The sequence below is a fragment of the Amblyomma americanum genome, chromosome 9, assembly GCF_052857255.1.
Source record: "Amblyomma americanum isolate KBUSLIRL-KWMA chromosome 9, ASM5285725v1, whole genome shotgun sequence".
In the NCBI taxonomy this organism is placed as follows: domain Eukaryota; kingdom Metazoa; phylum Arthropoda; class Arachnida; order Ixodida; family Ixodidae; genus Amblyomma; species Amblyomma americanum.
The window spans coordinates 73,817,128-73,835,620 of NC_135505.1; the positions used below are offsets into that span (position 1 = coordinate 73,817,128).

An 18,493-nucleotide genomic window follows, 5' to 3' on the forward strand; every position below is an offset into this window, starting at 1 on the left:
TACCGTCTACACTCGTCTTCTCATATTAACCTCAGCACATAAGGCGCTCAGTGGGAACGTGCAGGCGCATGCTTTAGCCCGAGCGATCTCATCAGCCCGCCCCTTTTTCTCACACGCTCCGAGACACTCATACGCTAATTTTTCGCAAACGGACATCCTCCAGCATTATCGACTCGAGCGGTCGCTATACTCCACCAGCACACCAGGACCTCTCCCGGCGCGAAGCCATCTATTGGCGCAAAAAGCAAACACGAACCTTCCCAAACCAATGTTTATATAATTGACGTTCCCTAAGTCTTACTGCACCGGCGTGAAAGCACTGCTCATAATCGGATACATTTCTTCACCTGATGTGTACATGTACACAACACAAAGCTGAAAATACATTAACACTACCGTGGATACATGGGAGTCCCTCCTCCATACAACTGAGCTGGTCCAAGAGCGCCAGCTCATTTCGCACGCAGTGTAGGTGGCAGTGTCACAAGGGATCCCTGACGATCTCTTCAAATGCAGTGCCATTAGTCTTTGGGCTGGTTTTCCTATTTTTGAGAGTTAACAAAGTGTTTATCATCATCATCATCTCTAACCACGTTCTAGAGAGAGATTTCAAAAACCGCCCTGAAGGGTGCTAAGGATACGTCTTTATGTGTTTAGTAACCTGCCACTGTAGACGATATTGCATATGCGCTCATGCGGTTCACAATGGACGCATTACTAACTCTACCAATTTAAACAGGTGAGCGTGGTCTCTATGTTTGTTCTGACATCGAACCTCACCGACAATGTTTACTGCGGCGGCACACTGATCACGTCGAGGTTTGTGCTCACCGCTGCCCGCTGTGTCACCAGAAAGTAAGTCGTTGACAGCGTTCTGAAAACGCATTGCGTTCAATAAATTTGAACGAGAAAAATAAGCCAGCATAAAGTCAAGAACGAGTGAGGAAAAGAAAGAATCGCCAACAAAAAAAACTACTGCACTTCCGGTAACCAACCTGGACAGCGAACAAATGTTTATTTTATCCAGCTCTTCAAGCTTAATTTACTCAAGAGATTTGTCATCTCTGATATTAAACGCGTGTAGTTACATCAAACAAAAGAAACAAGGTTGGCGCAATCTGTTGAGATGTTGCGAGAATTAAAAAGAACCAAAAAAAGGACACACGACCACAGCCCTCGGAAGGAAACGCCCGAAAATGTGGAATTGAAAAATAACGTCTCCTTGCTTATTAAACTCCTGGAATTAGGTGCACTTTGAGCCCACCATTCTGTGTCGGCGTAGTTTTGGGCGCTTTTCATCTCCTAATATCAAACAGCTTTTTTACACCAAACTGATTTTTTTTTCTGCCGTAGGCCGCATAATACATACCGGAAAACAATATATCCCGAATCATAAAGCAAATGCAAAATACTAATAATCGTCTTCATTCTGAAGAAACACCATACTTTCAACATGATCTGGCTTAAACAGGCAGATACGCTAATGTGACAAAAACTTCTATGTTTGTTTGATAAGTAAGTGTCAAAGTTCAAAAATAGCTAAATTCTAGGATCTAAGGCAGTCCTGTTACATAATTTTCGGTTTCATAGCTCGTTTGCAAAATTTGTTTCACTAACAAAACAGAGCCTAATATTGTAATAAATTAAGCGGAGCACCACACGTTTACTCAATGTAATGCGTTTATTATCAAATATTTTGGAAATGTTACTACGGGCGAAAACCGGATTTTAGTAGATAATCTACGCAGCTGACAGAAGCCTTCGTAAAAAAAGAGCAGATGATCACATAAACTTGCGTCATTCTCTGTACCAAAACAGCATGCCTTATTAGGCACTAAATGGAATTAAGACACCTTTATTTCCTATTACTTAGTTTATGCATAAAAGGCCTTGCCCTGTTTTAAAATAAGTTTAAATTTGAATTGAAATATAAGCTATAAATAGAAAAGGGTTGTTCCATTTACCTTGTTAAGGTAGATTTAAAGCTGATCTTCTACATTTAGGAAGAGTTATAAATATAGGGTTTGTAACCGGTCATCTGGGGAGAAGGTTGTTCCATCAACCTTGTTAAGGTAGGTTTAAATCTGATGTTCTGCATTTAAGAATAGTTTTAAATATAGGCTTTGTATCCGGTCTTCTGGGCTCTGCCAAGGAATAGCGGCCGATTCCACGGCTATCAGTATATCACGCGCCCTGATGAAGAAATTATCTGGACAGTGAAGACAAATCGAAGATTTTGTGATGCAGTGTTGTATGTATAGGAAAAGAACTGTCCGGCAAAACTTGCTCTAGCATTGCCAGTCTAAAAATTTTCTTATGCTTTTTTTACTGCAATATTGTCGTCACGTCAAAGCTGCCTAACGCACCGACTTCTTTATTGAACCCTGTGATAAATGTAACAGAGAGTGCACAGAACGAGAGGTTTTCCGAAATAAAGGAGAACTGTAAGTTTTCCGTAACCACAGAAGAGCACGAGAATAAAGTTCGTTGGGTTTAATAAAGTATGTATTATACCAAACCTCAAGCTCGAGACAACAACGGATTTTTGATAATAAAGTGTCGGATATAGAATTGATTTGGCCGCTTTACAATCATTCATGGGAAGGGTACCATCATCAAAAAAATGTAAAGAAAATAGTGATGGAATGTTTTCTATTGGGAGATATGCGCTTTGTAATCAGATTGTTTTTCAGTGTCAAGTGAAATTATGCATTTATTTTTTTATATCTTTTTTAACTTTGCGCCTCGCATATCTCGTTGAAATGCATAGTTGAATTTGTTTTGTGCCTGTTGCCGTACTTGCTGTGCTAAAAAGAGAGAAAATGATTTTTTTCAATAATTTTTCTTGCTTAAAAAAACGTACATGTGATCTTAAGACCTGTACATGAGTGTTGAACGCTGTTTGCCGCAGTGTTACGTTTGCTCTTCAAGCAGTTTATTGCCCACTTCACTTCTCCGAAGAGATTTGCTCTTTCTAATTTTCTTGATTAACACAAAATATAGAAATGAAAAGAATGATTTTTCTTGCAATGAACGCTTGCTAGAGACAATTATGCAGGTGAATGGTTCTAACATCGTAATAAAAATTCAAAAGAACTTACACTAAATATGACCAATAAATTGAACTGTCTTTTAAGAGATAGTAATAGAAAACTTGACAATGCACTTCGTTGGTGCGCTCATTTTCTCATTTATCCTTGTTCTTTCCATTTCCCCAGCTCTTACCATGGCAGCAAAGTGTACGTGTACCACGAAAGTGTACATCTTGAGCAGAAACCCTACATTAAGGCGCGGGATGTAGTGGTTCACCCTAACTACGAATGGAAAAAACGGAAACACAACATCGCTTTGCTCAGGGTAAGTTTCTGCGGCATTCTGAAGGTATTTTTACGTGCAAGCGGACACCACATGTCTCCAGTTTGTGCTAAACCAGTTCACAGTTAAAATAGCACGCATTTCGCAGCTCTCCTGTACCCTAACAAGAAATTGAAGAAAGGACCAAGAAAGGTGAGCCGAACTTAAACGCTGCGTACTGATGCAGATTATAACGAAGAGAGAAAAATAAGCTCAGAGTTGTATGTAAAGCATTTGAAGTAAATAATGAAGTGTTACAAGTAATTTTTCTTTTGCTAAATTTGAAATCCGTTGGTTCCTTGTTGCAAGTTGTAACACAAGTGGTTGCAATAAGCTGCTTTCTAATCACAGAACAAATTGTAACTACTGGCAGCACTTTGAGATTGTGATCTTTGTGAGAATTATGCTCCATAAAGAGAACGTTCAGTCTGCCATATGCCGACTGCGCGAGAATGTCCAGGCACGCATTTTATAGCCCCATCTTACACACTTTTCATTGCTTTGCGACTAAAAGACAAAACGTCATGGTTTGTGAGCTTGAGCTTTGTCCGTTCCGCCCGCGCACAAGAAAGCAATCCTATTTCCTTGAATTTGAGTTGGGGCGTTACGTGATTGCACATAACTACGCCGCCTTTCCATCGAGCCCGTAGAGCGATGAAGCCTACTTTTCCACTCCTGATGTTTTCACGAAGAAGCGAAGAGCGAGAGAGAGAGATGGTTTACTGACGAGAAAAGAAACGAAGAGAAAATGCAGACGTAGACTTGAAAAACAGATGCTGGTGAAAATAACACTGTGAATTCTAATAACCAACAAAAAAATGAGAGAAGTAGAATTTCTTTTAAAAAAAGAGAGAATTTTGCCGGCGTTCAAACACTGCTGGCATTCTATTCTGCGTGGATAAGGGAATTTGAGAGACAAAGTCGGAAGGAGAGCCCTGCGTAAAGATAAAATGAAATCGGGAGAAGATAAATTACGACCATTAAATATGCACTAAAGTGAATCGGCAAGCAATGACATTACATTTGAAATGATGAACCGCATGGCCCGCAAAATAGGCTAAAAAAGCTCACTGCTTGAAGAATGCATGGGGATGAAATGCAAGGTGGAATTGCAGCTTGTCAAGATGTCAAATGTCCTTGAAATAAGCAAAGAAAAAGTGTCTTGCATGTCTCTGTTGCCTAGGGCAAGCTAAGGAACCTAAACTGCTGACCTTTAATACAGGAAAGAGGTCCATTGGATGGAGAGAGCCTCTCTATTCAATGTTCATAGTACGCATGCTCGTCAGCATACGCAGGGAACTCGAGCAGGATACGTTCCAGAATTTCTATCGAGCCACAGTTGTCCCAAGCTAACTGTTCATTTCACCCAAACGCTATAGAAAAGCGTTTGTAACTGCAGCGCTCAGACGAAGTGAGTTATAAAGTGCTTCCAGATGGGGAGGAATTTGGACTAGGAGTGTTGATCTGAGATTTGGTTTGACTGAGTGCAGAAACTGGTAGTTATGTGTCGGCAAGCTACATAGCCGATGCATTTCTTCGGAAGCAAATGTTTTAGCCATTTGGGAGGCATCAGATTTCGAGAAGAAAGTCCCAATGCATCTCCGATGTTGGTGGCTTTTACGAGCTGCTTCACCTGCTTATTCAATGGCCAGAATGCTAGAGTGTGCTGTCATCCGGTGAAATGTTATGAGTGGCCTGCGACAATAACCAAATGATGTAGATACCCGATGCCAATCGAAATAAGCTGATGACTGGTGCTCTTCAGCTGGTTAGTAAAAGTCGACAGAGATGTTTTAGAGTCCATAAAGATAGCCCGTCGGCCATGGATTTGGCGCAGGATATAAGCAGCAGCTTCGTAATGCCGTGAAAGTCTGGATATCTTCCGCTGCAGCCGGAAAGAAAGAATATGGTTTGTTGAGGGCGCATAAAAACCACAGGAGGATCAATCTTGAGTAGTCGAACTGTCGGGGAATATGTGGGTGTGCTGCGTATATTTTTCGGTTGAGTAGGCTGGCTAGAGTTGCTTGCAGAAGCGCTGCCTCTGCCATGCGGCTCTTTGCATTCATATAAAGAATAAACTTATTCACCCTTGGAGGCGAGTGTGTCCAGGTTGACATGGACCGAGATAGTTGTTTCTGTGGCTGGTTAATAGTATGGAGGAGCAAGAGCTGCACAGCTTGGCTGAAGGCAGATTTGCAGTGAGTTAGGAGAACACGGTGTAGGAAGTGGTTCTTCTCTTGGATGACATGGCGGATGCGGGCACGCATAGTTTCCTGGGCGGCACTTACATCTAGAGAGAGAGACAGCCTGCTTCCGCTACTGTTTCTGATGCAGAGGGACCCTTTGGGAGGAAAAGGCACATGTGCAGGCAGCTTATCCGCGAGGCCTCCAAAATCTTCTTGTTTGTAGGAGATAATCTTTGAAGCACCGGTAGACAATAGCGCAAGGTTCCTTCAACGTAGGCGTTTTCAAGCCGAACTTTTCAACGGCAGTGGCTGCCCCACCGTGTTCCCCGCGCTTAACATGAAAACCTGTGCTGATTCACTGATCCAGTCGCGAAGTTTTTGATATGAGGTGACCACGAGAGGTTACTGTCTGCCACAACACCTAGGAATTGCTGTGATTGTAGATAAGGTAGTGACCGTCCACCTAAGAGCAGCGCGTATCGAGTCATCTTTTTTCTTGTAAAAGCCATGGCAACACTTCTTTCTGAGAAGAGACGAACACCTGTTAGGCCAGGTGCATCAAGATGTGCAGTAACACTCTCTGAAGACGTTGTTGGGTATTATACCGCGAACGTGACGCGTTCCAGGTGCAGATGTCGTCTGCATAAAACGTTATCGGTAGTCCTAGCGGAAGGTTTCTTGTCATTTGTATGAGGGTAATATTGAACAAGAGACGGCCGAGCACCACTCCTTGAGGTAGCCCCTATCTCCGCTGCAAGAAGGAGTGCTGGACCAAATGAAGTGCCCATAAATTATTGTTGTTCTTTCAAATAGTGTCCAATCCATTTCTGCAGCTTTCTTCGAGGGCCAAAACACGCCAAGGACGCGAGAACTGTATGGTGAAAAAGAGAGTCAAAAGCGGCCTCGATGTCAAGGAAAACGGCTATCTGGCTGTGCCCAGCGTGAAGGAACTCTTTATGTGAAGAGACGAGGGCAATGGCATTATCAGTCACAGACCTATTTTGACGGACCCCGTCCATTTCTTGGTGATACCCATGGCGGCTTTCTAGGAACTATATAATGCGCTTGCAGATCATTCGTTCCATAAGCATACGTACGCAGCTAAGCATCGGCGATGGGCCAGAAGCATGCGTTGCTTGTTGGCTGCTTGGAAGGTTTCAAAAGAGGCACAATTTTTGCCAGCTTCCAATCTTTGGGGATCTCACCAGCCATCCAGGAATAATTGTAATATTCCAGGAGTCGAGGACGGGACTTGTGCGGTAGCTTTGCGATTTCGTCATAGGTCACTTCATCGTGACCAGGACACGTGCAACTGTTTAATTTAGCTCTTAATTTGCGTGCTTGCGTATTCTCGTGTATAGCTCTTCATTTGCGAACGTCAGGTCCAGCGCTGGCACTGCCGTCTGTGGAATGCCTTAATGACCATCTGTGGAGAATGTCGAAGTCCCTGACTCCGGAAACAGTATTCCGCAGTATATTTTTTAGGCTCCTTTTAGGAATTTTTGTTCATAGAGACAGAGTGCAGCGAAAGGTTTAAGCTTTTCGAGTGGCGTACGCATACTTCCAACAGTGCGCGAAGTTTTTGGTTACTGGTTGGCGCAGACCCAGCGTGTATAAATAGTCGCGCCATCTTTGCTGACTGAGTTTATCCAGATAGCGCCAAATGTGGCGTTATGGCTTTCCTTTAAGCTGCCGTGCGAATAGCGCACAGTCTTTAGATTTTCTGATGATTTGAAGTTTTCCTATCATTTTTTGCTGTATTGCTTGTAGATTCTGTCAGGCAATGAGCCATCGTCGATGCTAATTCCTTAATCCGGTCTGCGGCAGTATTTTCTCTGCTTGCAGCGGTCGTGTAGGCAACGCAGTCTGTATATTTTATAAGAAATTTCTTTGGTGCCGTCTGTGGGTGGACAGCTGGTGTGAGGACTGGGTAATGGTCACTTCCACGTGTTGCCAGTTTCGTGCACCAGGCAAAGTAATCGGCAATTGAACTTGTAACAAAGGCGATATTGCTGGGGTCGTCAGGCCTCGGAGGTAGGTTACGCTGCCATCGTTTATCGGCTCAATTCAATGTGTTGAGAGACGTTCTGGAAGCTTGGCTCCTCGGGCACATGAATGTGAGCTTCCCCAAATTTCATTGTGAGCAACAGATGAAAGAAGCCGCACCAGCTCATTAGATTCCGTTGCTAAGGCTAATGAAAGCGGGAGGCTAAAAAGCTCATTAGTAATCGATTATTTTTTTTTGCGGTTTTGAAGTGGGTTTTTAGGTTGTGATTTAACTAAGCTAAACATAGGATGATCTACATGTTGAAGCAGTTTTGTTCTTGTTTATTGCAACATAAACAAGAATATTCTCATCAAAAGTAATGTCCTATCTGCGTCTGTGTTGTCACTAGGGTCTGATAAGAGCAACAGATTTTTGCGAAGGAAGTGCAACATGAAAATACAATTAGTCAATTAATAACCAGCGCATAATGTACAGACGCACATACAATCTACGGACACTTCATTGTTCGAAGACTTCTGCCGCGCTCGGTAAAAAAAATATAAGAAGCTTCTCTTCAAGCTCGCAAAAGAATAACAAAATATCTACACTACGGCGTTTCATAAGATATAGGCACGCGAAAGAAAACAAATGCTAATCGCTTGGTGCAGGAACGCTAAGTGTAAAAGCAAACCACCGCGCCAGCCATCGTGCTGTTAAAACTGTTATGCTGGTTCATAACGAAGAGAAGAATTTGTCTTTTTTTAGATAATATATTATATGCGCATGAATAGTGCTCAGCAGATATTTTTAAAAAGAAATAAATTTCCCTAATACTTTGTTTTTATTTGCAGAACATTAATTTTAACTCAAATGATGCATTAGTTTTGCTTTTCTATAATCTTGGCGTTGTATGCAAGGATATTCACAACCCTCTACTTAGTTATTGAAAGCTGGCAGCACAGAGATCAAAATATTAGCCCCAGAAAAAAAAAACGAAAACGATACTAAACCAGAACTTTACTTCCATAGACGTAACGAGGTTGTTCGCAAAGCTACTGCATTTTTTAACGTTCTCAACTACTTTATCTTTAGGAAATAGAAATTATAGAGACCACAAAAAGACACGACCGTAGAACATCTGAAATCTTAAGGATTTACTAAAGGAAAGGAAAAAAAACAAACACCTAATTCCAGACGCATTTATTCTTAGAATATATCTAACAAAAACATTGCGACTCAAAAAAAAAAAAAACATCTCGGCATCGCAGGGTGTAGGCTTGAAAATTGTAGTTTACGATCCCGTAGCGGTGAGAACAATAAAAGGCATACATTTATTCTTACATAACTTTTTGTGATCAGAAAAATTTCAAAAGACATCTACCACTCAAAATCTTTCAAAAAGAAAGTCGTCACAATTAAATTGTCTGCCTTGCTCACTCCAACAAAGAAAAGCCATCGGACATAGCTATAGACACACGTAGATGCTGGCCAGTTTTCCTGCCCAAATTTCTAGACGCGGATCAAGCTAGGCTTCACTAAAAGCGAAGGGAACTGTACGGAATAATACAGGCGTAACTTTTAATTGTGATTGCTACTGATTTTTTGAAGTCCTCGGATCAAAATCTAGAACTCTCTTTTTATGCTGAAGCCTGTTTGCCAGCCATTGAATCACTATTTATTACATTTATTTATATAATACACAAATGTGCATCGTCCGAAGGCACTATTGCAGGGATTGGGGACACAATAACTTCTGCTCGTTTGGGCAAAAATACAACATAGCAAAAATACGACACAACTACTAATGGATGAGGAAAAGCATGCACTGAAGGAGGACATGGTTGGTTTATAGGGTTTAACGTCCCAAAGCGACTTAGGCTATGAGAGACGCCGTAGTGAAGGGCTCCGGAAATTTCGACCACCTGGGGTTCTTTAACGTGCACTGACATCGCACAGTACACGGGCCTCTAGAATTTCGCCTCCATCGAAATTCGACCGCCGCGACCGGGATCGAACCCGCGTCTTTCGGGCCAGCAGCCGAGCGCCATAACCACTCAGCCACCGCGGCGGCTACTGAAGGAGGACAATCGCGCTTCATAAATACAATGACACTAATGAAATGAAAGACACGCGCAAGAGAACTACGACACGCCACCTCACACATCAAATAAGAATCTGATAAGAATCTGATAAGAACCTTTTCTGTGGTTAGAATTGTGAAATAACTTTTTATTTCTGAAACGGCGGTTGAGTTGTAGCGAATCCTGCCACATGGTTGTTTTTTTTTTTTGAAACTCTGCTAGCTTCGAAACGCTTTAAATTTTCATGCATTATTATTTTTTCCTAGCTGGAGAAACGGATAACCAAGGGTCCAATGTCGCATCCAGTGTGCCTCATGGATAAGAAAATTACCCTCCTAAATAAGGGCGTGATCGTGGTAGGCTTTGGTCGTAAGTATGTCACTTTTTATTGGTATATTAAGCCTGGTATTGTATCGTGCGGTATCCGCGGTTCACGGCACTGGTGGTATTACAGCCGCCGTATAGTAAAGGGGCTAAGACTATTCTCGACCAACTATGTTTATAGGTGTCCTTGAGATCGATATTTATGCGGGCGCGTTTGCGTGTCGGCTCGACGTGAGTGCGGTAAACTCATCATTCATAGCTTTACTTTAATATCCTGTTTTTCATAAATATCCTGCCTAATTTCGCTTTTCTGTGTGATGAAGGTTAGAGTGCAATGACTCTGATTGTGCTTGAAAGAGGAGATCAAAAATGCGCCGTTAATGTTTTTTTTTGAAAACATACATTAATTAGAGAAGGTTACATCCTTCTTCTTAGTAGAGCCAAAGTTTTAACTTGCTTATTTCGAGGTCACTGCTTTGGCATGAAAAAGCGAGCAGAACAAGCTATCTCGTCGCATATAATAACAAGAGTACTCTGCATGGCAGTATTTATTTTCACAAGTATGGATGCCCCACGTGAGAGGAAGTACCAAAAAAGTTAAAATAAAGCTCCGGAAAAATATTTCCGTGCTTATGTTCGTTAAGAACTCGAACACACTGAAATCAGGCAGACTCGCGCAGTTTCACATTAGAAAAACATTTTCAATGACACAGCATTGGACACAACAAAAGTCACTGAGCGGCCAAGGGGGCGATCACTTTACAAGGTCACGTGACCATGGCGCGAAAATCAAAAACTGAAAAACAAGCGGAGAATGTAACGGGGAAAGGGCCACATAAGAAGGTTGAGAGTTATTTGCTTGTAACGCGGAAGCGAGTGCAACCGGCGGCAAAGAAAGCAGAAGACTGAAATATAAGGGCGCAGCACACAACAGGAATGAGCGAGACGAGCAGGTTTGAGCAGGTAAAAGTGCGGGTAGCCAACTGTAGAAAGAGCATTGCACTGAAAAGAGTTTTATGCGCGCGCTTGGGAGACGGCAAAACATGAAGATCTTAAAGAGCTTCTGGCCGCGAGAAATGAAAGCACGGGCAATAAACAGCAAAAAAGTCACAAACTGAAATCAAGAGCAGAGCTGGCTAACGAGAAAGGCGAACAAGCAAGTTTTTTAAGATATTCTCCTCGCGGGAGCCAAAAGTGCATACAACAAGTTGAAAGAGACAAAAATTAAAAAAAGCAACGGAGAGAGCAAAACCGGGAAAGGCGAGAGAAGGACGTTAAAACATGTTCGCGGATGGCGCGGCGGCCCCCCGTCGACCGCTGTGTCATGGACGTCGTTGAGTATGACGTTTTTGAGTATAGACATGAGGGGGCCGAGTAGCATTAAGGTGTAGGTGCAGCATTAAGAGACAGGAAGAGGGCAGAGTGGGTCAGGGATCAAACACGGCATAATGAAATACGAGTCGTAATGTAGAGAACTGGGAGTGGCCGGGTCATGTAAAGCGAAGGCAGTATAACTGATGGTCCTCAAGGTGTACAAACAGGATTCGAAGGGAAGGGAAGCATAGCGGGGGGAGCAGAAAGTTGGGTGGGCAGATGAGGTAAAGAAGTTTGCGGGGATAAATCGGCGGCAGCTGGCCCAGAAGAGGGTAAATTGGACGGTTAGGGAAGAGGCCTTTGTCCTGGAGTGGGCATAGTCACGCTGCTGCTGATGATGATGATTATTACTCTGTGCAGACCAGCGGCATTGTGCGGGGAACGGGCTGCAAAGTATTCAGGTGATAGTAGAACAACGTAAAATTTTTGAATGAGTGCAGGACGCTTTAACAATTACTAGCATAACGGAAGCAATATTTGTGGTTGAACACTTATCTTATTTTTCGAACAGATGCAAAAAAGATTCAAATTCAACATTTTAGATCTCATTAATATCGACACCGCATTTCTCACTCAGAGGCTGCATTGGAGCAGAGATGCAGTAGTAAGGCTTCTTTTCTGGAACAGGAATGCAAGATATCTTTCCTATTGCTTTGGAATATCACATTTCGTTCACCGCTGCCAGTGCATAACGAAATGTCGAAACATTAGCTATGGAAAACTTGTTCACGGGTTGATGGACGCAGGTCAAATTGTTTCGGCATGTTACTTCAGTTATGTTCCCAGCAATATGCACATTCTGGTTTTGAGGCTAATGTAGCAAGGCAAGCATTTATTTTATTTTATTTTATTTATTCAATACTGCCAGGCTTAGTAGGCCCAGGCAGGAGGGGCAATTCAACGAGATGCAATGCAAGGTAACATTTAGCACAAAATTTAAAAGATAAACAAACCAAAGACAACACATTCATGATTGGAGTAAAAAAAGGGGAAATTTAACACAATTTTTCGCTGGGGCTGGGCATACAACATTCAAAAGTCTTTACAAAACTGGCAATGCTCTCAGTGCTTAACAGCCGACTTAAAGGAATCTTGTTCCAGCATGGTATCTTTCGGGGTAAATAAGAATATTTGATCAAGTTCGTTCTGGCACGACAAGGTGTTAAGGACTGTGCGTGACGATGTTTTGCTAATCGCGTCACAAGTGGTTTTGAGTGAGGGTCCGGCCTCATTGATAACTTGTTAATTTTCAACAAAAAGATAAATTTTAGTCGCAAAAGCTTTCTTCGAGTTTCCAGTGTCTCTATGCCATTAACATTCATTAAAGTTGTGAAGGAATCGGTAGTGCGGAATTTAGAAAAAATAAAACGAACTGCTTTCTGCTGAATCATTTGGAACGCATGGATATTAGTTCTAATGAAAGGATCCCACACTGTACAGGCATACTCTAATGTCGGTCTAATGATTGACGTATAAGCTAAGAGCTTGGTTGCGGAAGCGGCTCGTTTTAATCTATATCTATGAAAACACAGTTTATGGAAGGATGATGCACAAATGTTAGAAATGTGAACAATCCAACTCAGGTTATTTGTGATTGTTACGCCAAGGTACTTGTACTGCGTCACTTTTGAATATTAAGCAGACTGCAGTAGTACCCTTCATGTAATCACTTTCCAGGTTGCTTTAGTTTTATTTGGCACGTTGAATAATGCAGTGAATATTCGAATTTGTAATATTTCAATTTGAATTTTAATGAATTTGAATTATAATGAATATTTCCAAAGAACAAATGTACATTCATTGGAATACTACAACAGGCCTGTGCGACACTCGCGCCGAGTTTGCACGTTAGTGCTACCGCAGCTGCTTGAGAGAAATTTTGAACACACCTAAGCTGGAGTGCTGAACAACTACTGCTGCTTTTTTCCGACACAGTAATATGATTCCGGAGCCTCGTTTTTTTTTCTACTTTTATTTATCTAAAGGGTGGATTTCAATTTATAAGATCGGCCTTCCTGACTAATAAAATAAAGCCAATACAACCTAAATGCCTGAAAATCTTACTTATTGTGTTGGCAACATTCATGAACAGTTTATATTCCATATCAACGTTAATAATTCAGAGAAAGAAAAACGTACCAGACCCAAGAGAGTTTCAGAAAGCCAAACTTGTGAATTTCTCTTCTGCGCAATCCTGTGCAGTACTCACGGATTGAAATAGGACATTCGGAGCGCGTGGCCGTAGCTTCATGGAACGCCGCCCGTAGACGCTCATGGAACCAAGGTGGTGCATTGTGGTATGGCGCGAGAGGGAGAACATCTACAAAGCAGAATTGTTCCTTCCAGTAGCCATGAGCCGGCCTGTGGTTTACCACATGCCTGCGTGGCACTGCAAGGCTAGCGCTCCGAATGTCCTATTTCAATCCGTGAGTACTGTACATTATCTTGCTACGTCTTTGATTTTCGGATTGTTAAACGGCAACGCTAACTTCGCCCATAATGTTCGTTTGTACGTGATTACACCTGTTCTTGAAATGCCTTCTTGCTATTTCAGCATCTCATGGTCAAAAAAAGCTCCGTTCCGTAGAGGACAAAATACTTCCATTCACAAACTGTTCGAAGGCCATAAAACCACTACAGGAGGATGCTATAGCATTCAGCAACAACACAGTAATTTGCACCGCTGGGAAGGGCAAAGGAACATGCTTGGTAAGTAAAAACCTCCTTTATTCTTCGTAAGATTTGTTATTGTTCGGCAGTTAAGTTCAAATGGCATTGTTTAAAACATGTGTTAATTTTCTCCTCATAGTCTTGAAATGTAATCACAGTGCATTCGTTGACTACAAGCTTCCAAAATTTCATGAAACTAGCAAAACGTCTGGCCTCAATGACCTTGATTAGACTTCGTTTCAGAAGTAGAAGCAGATATAAAACCATGCTATATTTGACATTATGAAATTTTGGCCAGGTCTTTTATTGTTAACAATCACACTTTACAGGAGAGGGAACAAAATAAACAAATACATTATAAGCAAAGATATTCACTTAGGTTTGAGCATACCAGACTGCTCTGAAGAATCTGGGAATCAAATTGTAATACTGCGACTGCACGTCGACAAGGCTGTCTACCAAGCTCACCAAGAAAGCCTCCTGATGTACAGCCCTGCACACCTGGGCTCAGCAATATTATAGAGGGCTGAAATGGCTTATGGTAATCGCGCGACTAAGGCGGTCACCAATTAACTAGTTACAGAAAGGTTTCTGGTAGGGTTGTGTGAATGAGAAACATTTGCTGATTTTAGTTTTTTCAATACCATGGGTTTTCAGCCATTTTGTTTGTGCCATTCAAAAACAAACGGAAAAAAAAACATAGATTTTTGATAGTTAACTAAAAATATACGCAGACGACATATCCGTTTTTTGCATCTCTTTTTTAAATACTACTGCCAACCAATTTATATGCGGAAATGTATTGTGTTTTGTCATGGGGTTCAGTGCAAATCAATCTTTTTTTGAACGCCCTTAGGACAGTCTTCGCACGGATCGTCGCCTCATCTAAGTAACTCATGCCTCAGCCTTTTCTACATTTATTTTTGTCTTAACTCAGAACACAAGTTCTTCCACTAAAAACGAAGACCAACAAAATTCTGACTTTCCCCTCCTTAATCTTTGGGCAAGGCGCAAACAGCTGGGCGTATACGTCACTCAGCATCCCTCAGATCAAAATGCACGAACAGAACTTCACAGAGTCACCGCTAAAACCCGTCCGTATTCTAAATGCCTTCTGCACAAGTGCTGTACAGAGTGGCGTACTCAACTCAGTACTGTCGCCAAACGCCACTTGCGGCCTGTATTTCATTCCATGGAACGCAAGCCATCCGTAAAAGACTACTCCAAGAGTATTCGCCTCGCCCTTCGTCTTTCTCCAGATGTATTCGGTTCGCTAGCTGCCCTTCAGTTCTTTTCGATTTATGACTGCTCACCTGCCCCTGTTCCAGTCAGTCCCAAATAAGTGCCAGAGGATAAGATGACATGTCCGTTAACCATGGCTGAGCTTATAGCTGCCATTGAAGATATCTGCGCTAACACTGCACCTGGCCCTTACGGTGTACCTTATGCCCTAATCCGGAATCTGGACGGTGGAGCATTGACTTCACTTCTCAGAATTTCTAACGAAATCTGGACATCCAGTGCAATGCCAACTGATTGGAAACATTCAGTGGTAATTCCGATACCAAAGCCCGGAAAAACGCCCACAGCACTTGGGGCTATACGACCAATTTATCTTACCCCAACTATTTGTAATCTGTATGAAAAACTGCTTTCCACTGGAGTGTACTGGTGGCTAGACCATCATCAGAAATACTCGTCTTCCTAAACTGGTTTTCGACCAGGATAAGGAGCTGAGGATGGTCTTGACCGCTTTGCCAACGACGTGATACGTCGCTCAAGTTACAGCCGCATCGTTCGCAGTCTTAGCAACAGATATCACGAAGGCCTACGACAACATTCTCCAGGAAGCCATTCTGAACACTAAGTCATCATTTGGCATGCCCTTGAAGCTATGTCGAGCAATTCATGGTTTTCTCTCACAATGGGCATTTGCTATCCGCGTTAATGGTAAACCCACCGCCGCCTCATTTCTAATCGCGGAGTAGCGCTGGTCTCAGTTCTAGCCCCAACTCTATTTAGCATCGCATTCATTCCTCTGATACACAGTCTTTCCACCCTTCCTAATGTTCAAGTTCTTGCATATGCAGACGACATCACTCTCTGGTCCACAAACCGTTCAGCTCAGGTGCAGCAAGACTACCTGCAAAATGCTCTCAATCTTCTCAACTTTCTTGACAACAGGGGCCTCTCCCTAAACTTTTCTAAATCCTGCTATGTCCATGAGGGCAATAAAGCTGGTCGCCGTATTTTCAAAGCCGCTGCGTTCGTGCTCACTATTGAAAATGCACCACTTCCTGAAGAGGAACATACCATGCTTCATTCGTGCTACATTCATGCTTCAGGCAAATTCACGGCTTAGTTTTCAGCTATGCCCAAGAGTGCTATAAACACACTTGGCCTCATGCGCAGAATAGCCAATCACACTGGAGGCGCCCGCTCAAATAGAGCTCGTCGACTTGTTCGTGCTGTCTTTGAACATCAGCTCCTATACCAGGCTTAGTTTCAACAACTTACGAAACGATAGTGATCTACACTTGAAGCACTCAGTCACGAAGCCATGCGAGTCATTACTGGCCAACCCCTAGCAACTCCTGTTTGTTTGCTGCAGGAGTATGCGCAGCTCAACACACTGGAAGATTTAATTACCCAGTGACAAACCAATCGAGCACGGAAAGTTTATTTTCGTCTGATGTTCAAGCCTCAACTAGCTCCATGGGACTACTGTCACATTACATCAAACAAACCCGCTCATCATAGGAAGTCGGAGTTCTCTCCGCCGTTGCCACCAAGTTTTTCTACGCAACATGATGCCTGTATCCTTTTGCACAGATGTAGCCATAACCCCAACGGGTGGATCAACTGCTTTTATAAGCCCTGCACACCCTCAACTCTACAGCCGCCAAACCTACTGTATTGACACTTCGTCGTCTCTTCATATGGAGCTGCAAGCAATTTTAAATTCTGTAGCAGCTTTAACTCACGGCCCTCCTAAAAACCAGGTGCACCTATTTACTCATTGACAAGAAGTTCTGAAGCATCTAAAGAACGTCCGTGGTGCCCTTCAGGTTTCCCAGGCCATACAAGCTGCTTGTAAATCTTACCCGGTGCCTATACTCATCCACAGAGTTCAAGCGCGCACAGATGTCGCTAGCATCGCACCTGACATGATATCTCGTTTAACGGACGTTCGACAAACTCCTCCTGCCTCTTTGCCACCAAATCCACTTCTGACACATTTAGCATCTTCAGCCTCCGTCAGGCACTGTGCACGTGCTCTTATTCGCCCGTGTACCTACCCTCTTCCCCCCAACCTATCACAGGTTGAGGAGGTCTCTCCGAGGCGGCTGCAAGTCGGAGTGTCCCTTACGCCTGCAGTTCGCCACTAGTGGCAAAGTGAGAAGTTTTCTGTGCGGTAAAAATGGCCTCACTACGAAACACCCGTTTCTGACACCACTGTGCACCACCTATTGTGTACATGCCCAGGAACTTCGTTGGTGCGCGCTCGCGTTCTTCAAGAGGCAGGCCTGTACTCAAACAATGACTCCGATTTCCACTTGTGGCTAACAAAAAACATTAACGCCCCAAGATTATGTGACTTAGTGTACATGACTGGACGTAATTAGTTTTGTTAATGCATTATAACGTTCGTTAATGACACCACGTTTTATGCCGTGCAGTACATTTAGCTTCCCAAATAAATATAAATAAACGAGATTCTTAGTGCTCAACACTAAAGCTGACTAGGTTGTTTAATACGCGTGCTGAGGGCGTTAAACAGTGAAATGGGGTTCATTATTTCTTTTTAATGGCGTTCCTGATAATATTTTTTGTTACAGAAGTATCGAAAGTAGTGCAAGCACACTCCTTGTAATGAGTTAGCATGCTTTGAGGCAGTGAAGTGGTCGTTGTTTTAGTGTGGGATTTGTTTTCAGGAGATCTTTCCAACAAGATTTGTCACCGATGGAACATTGGAGGACTCTGTTTAGCCTAATTTATTTCTGCAGAAAATAACGGCAAGGTTCACGTTCTTCCAGCATCAAAGTGATTCTTTTCTATTTATGCTGTAAATTTAGACTATATCCTCATCTTCCTTTTTGGTGCCTCCGGGAACAATCAGACATGATTGAGTCGATTTTTCGGAAAGCACTTCCGGCTCCGATTATATTGAAAGTGAGGTATTCAGTCCAATTCCCCTTCGTAACGACTCGAAATGAGCTCTACAATGGCTTCTTGGATGCCATGTTATGAGTTCCTGCTTAGCGCCCTTTGTGCTTCGGTAGTTGCCCGTTGGACGATGGCTGAGAGAAGCTTTTTTATTCATGCTCGGTTGATCGCCCGACACACCAGAATGAAAAAGACACAAACAGATCCTTTTCTTGATCGCTAGGATACAGTACTTCTATGGGATATTTTGCAACGGGCTTCAATCAATTGCTTCCCTGCGGCGCCATATGGGATGCGATTTCAACCTCTCGGATGGCAAGCGAGTGCATTGTGCAATTATTTTACTCGCC

At 42.7% G+C, this 18,493-nt stretch overlaps 1 protein-coding gene across 1 annotated transcript in view; it reads left to right on the plus strand.

The window, feature by feature from the left end:
* The window catches only part of LOC144104478 (venom peptide isomerase heavy chain-like), a 37,629-nt gene that overhangs the window by 16,494 nt on the left and 2,642 nt on the right, over positions 1-18,493 (plus strand). Inside the window, exons 3-6 of the mRNA XM_077637519.1 lie at positions 740-855; positions 3,219-3,357; positions 9,875-9,977; positions 13,861-14,015. Coding sequence (XP_077493645.1) covers positions 740-855; positions 3,219-3,357; positions 9,875-9,977; positions 13,861-14,015 — 513 coding nt within the window. The remainder of the gene's footprint in view (positions 1-739; positions 856-3,218; positions 3,358-9,874; positions 9,978-13,860; positions 14,016-18,493) is intronic.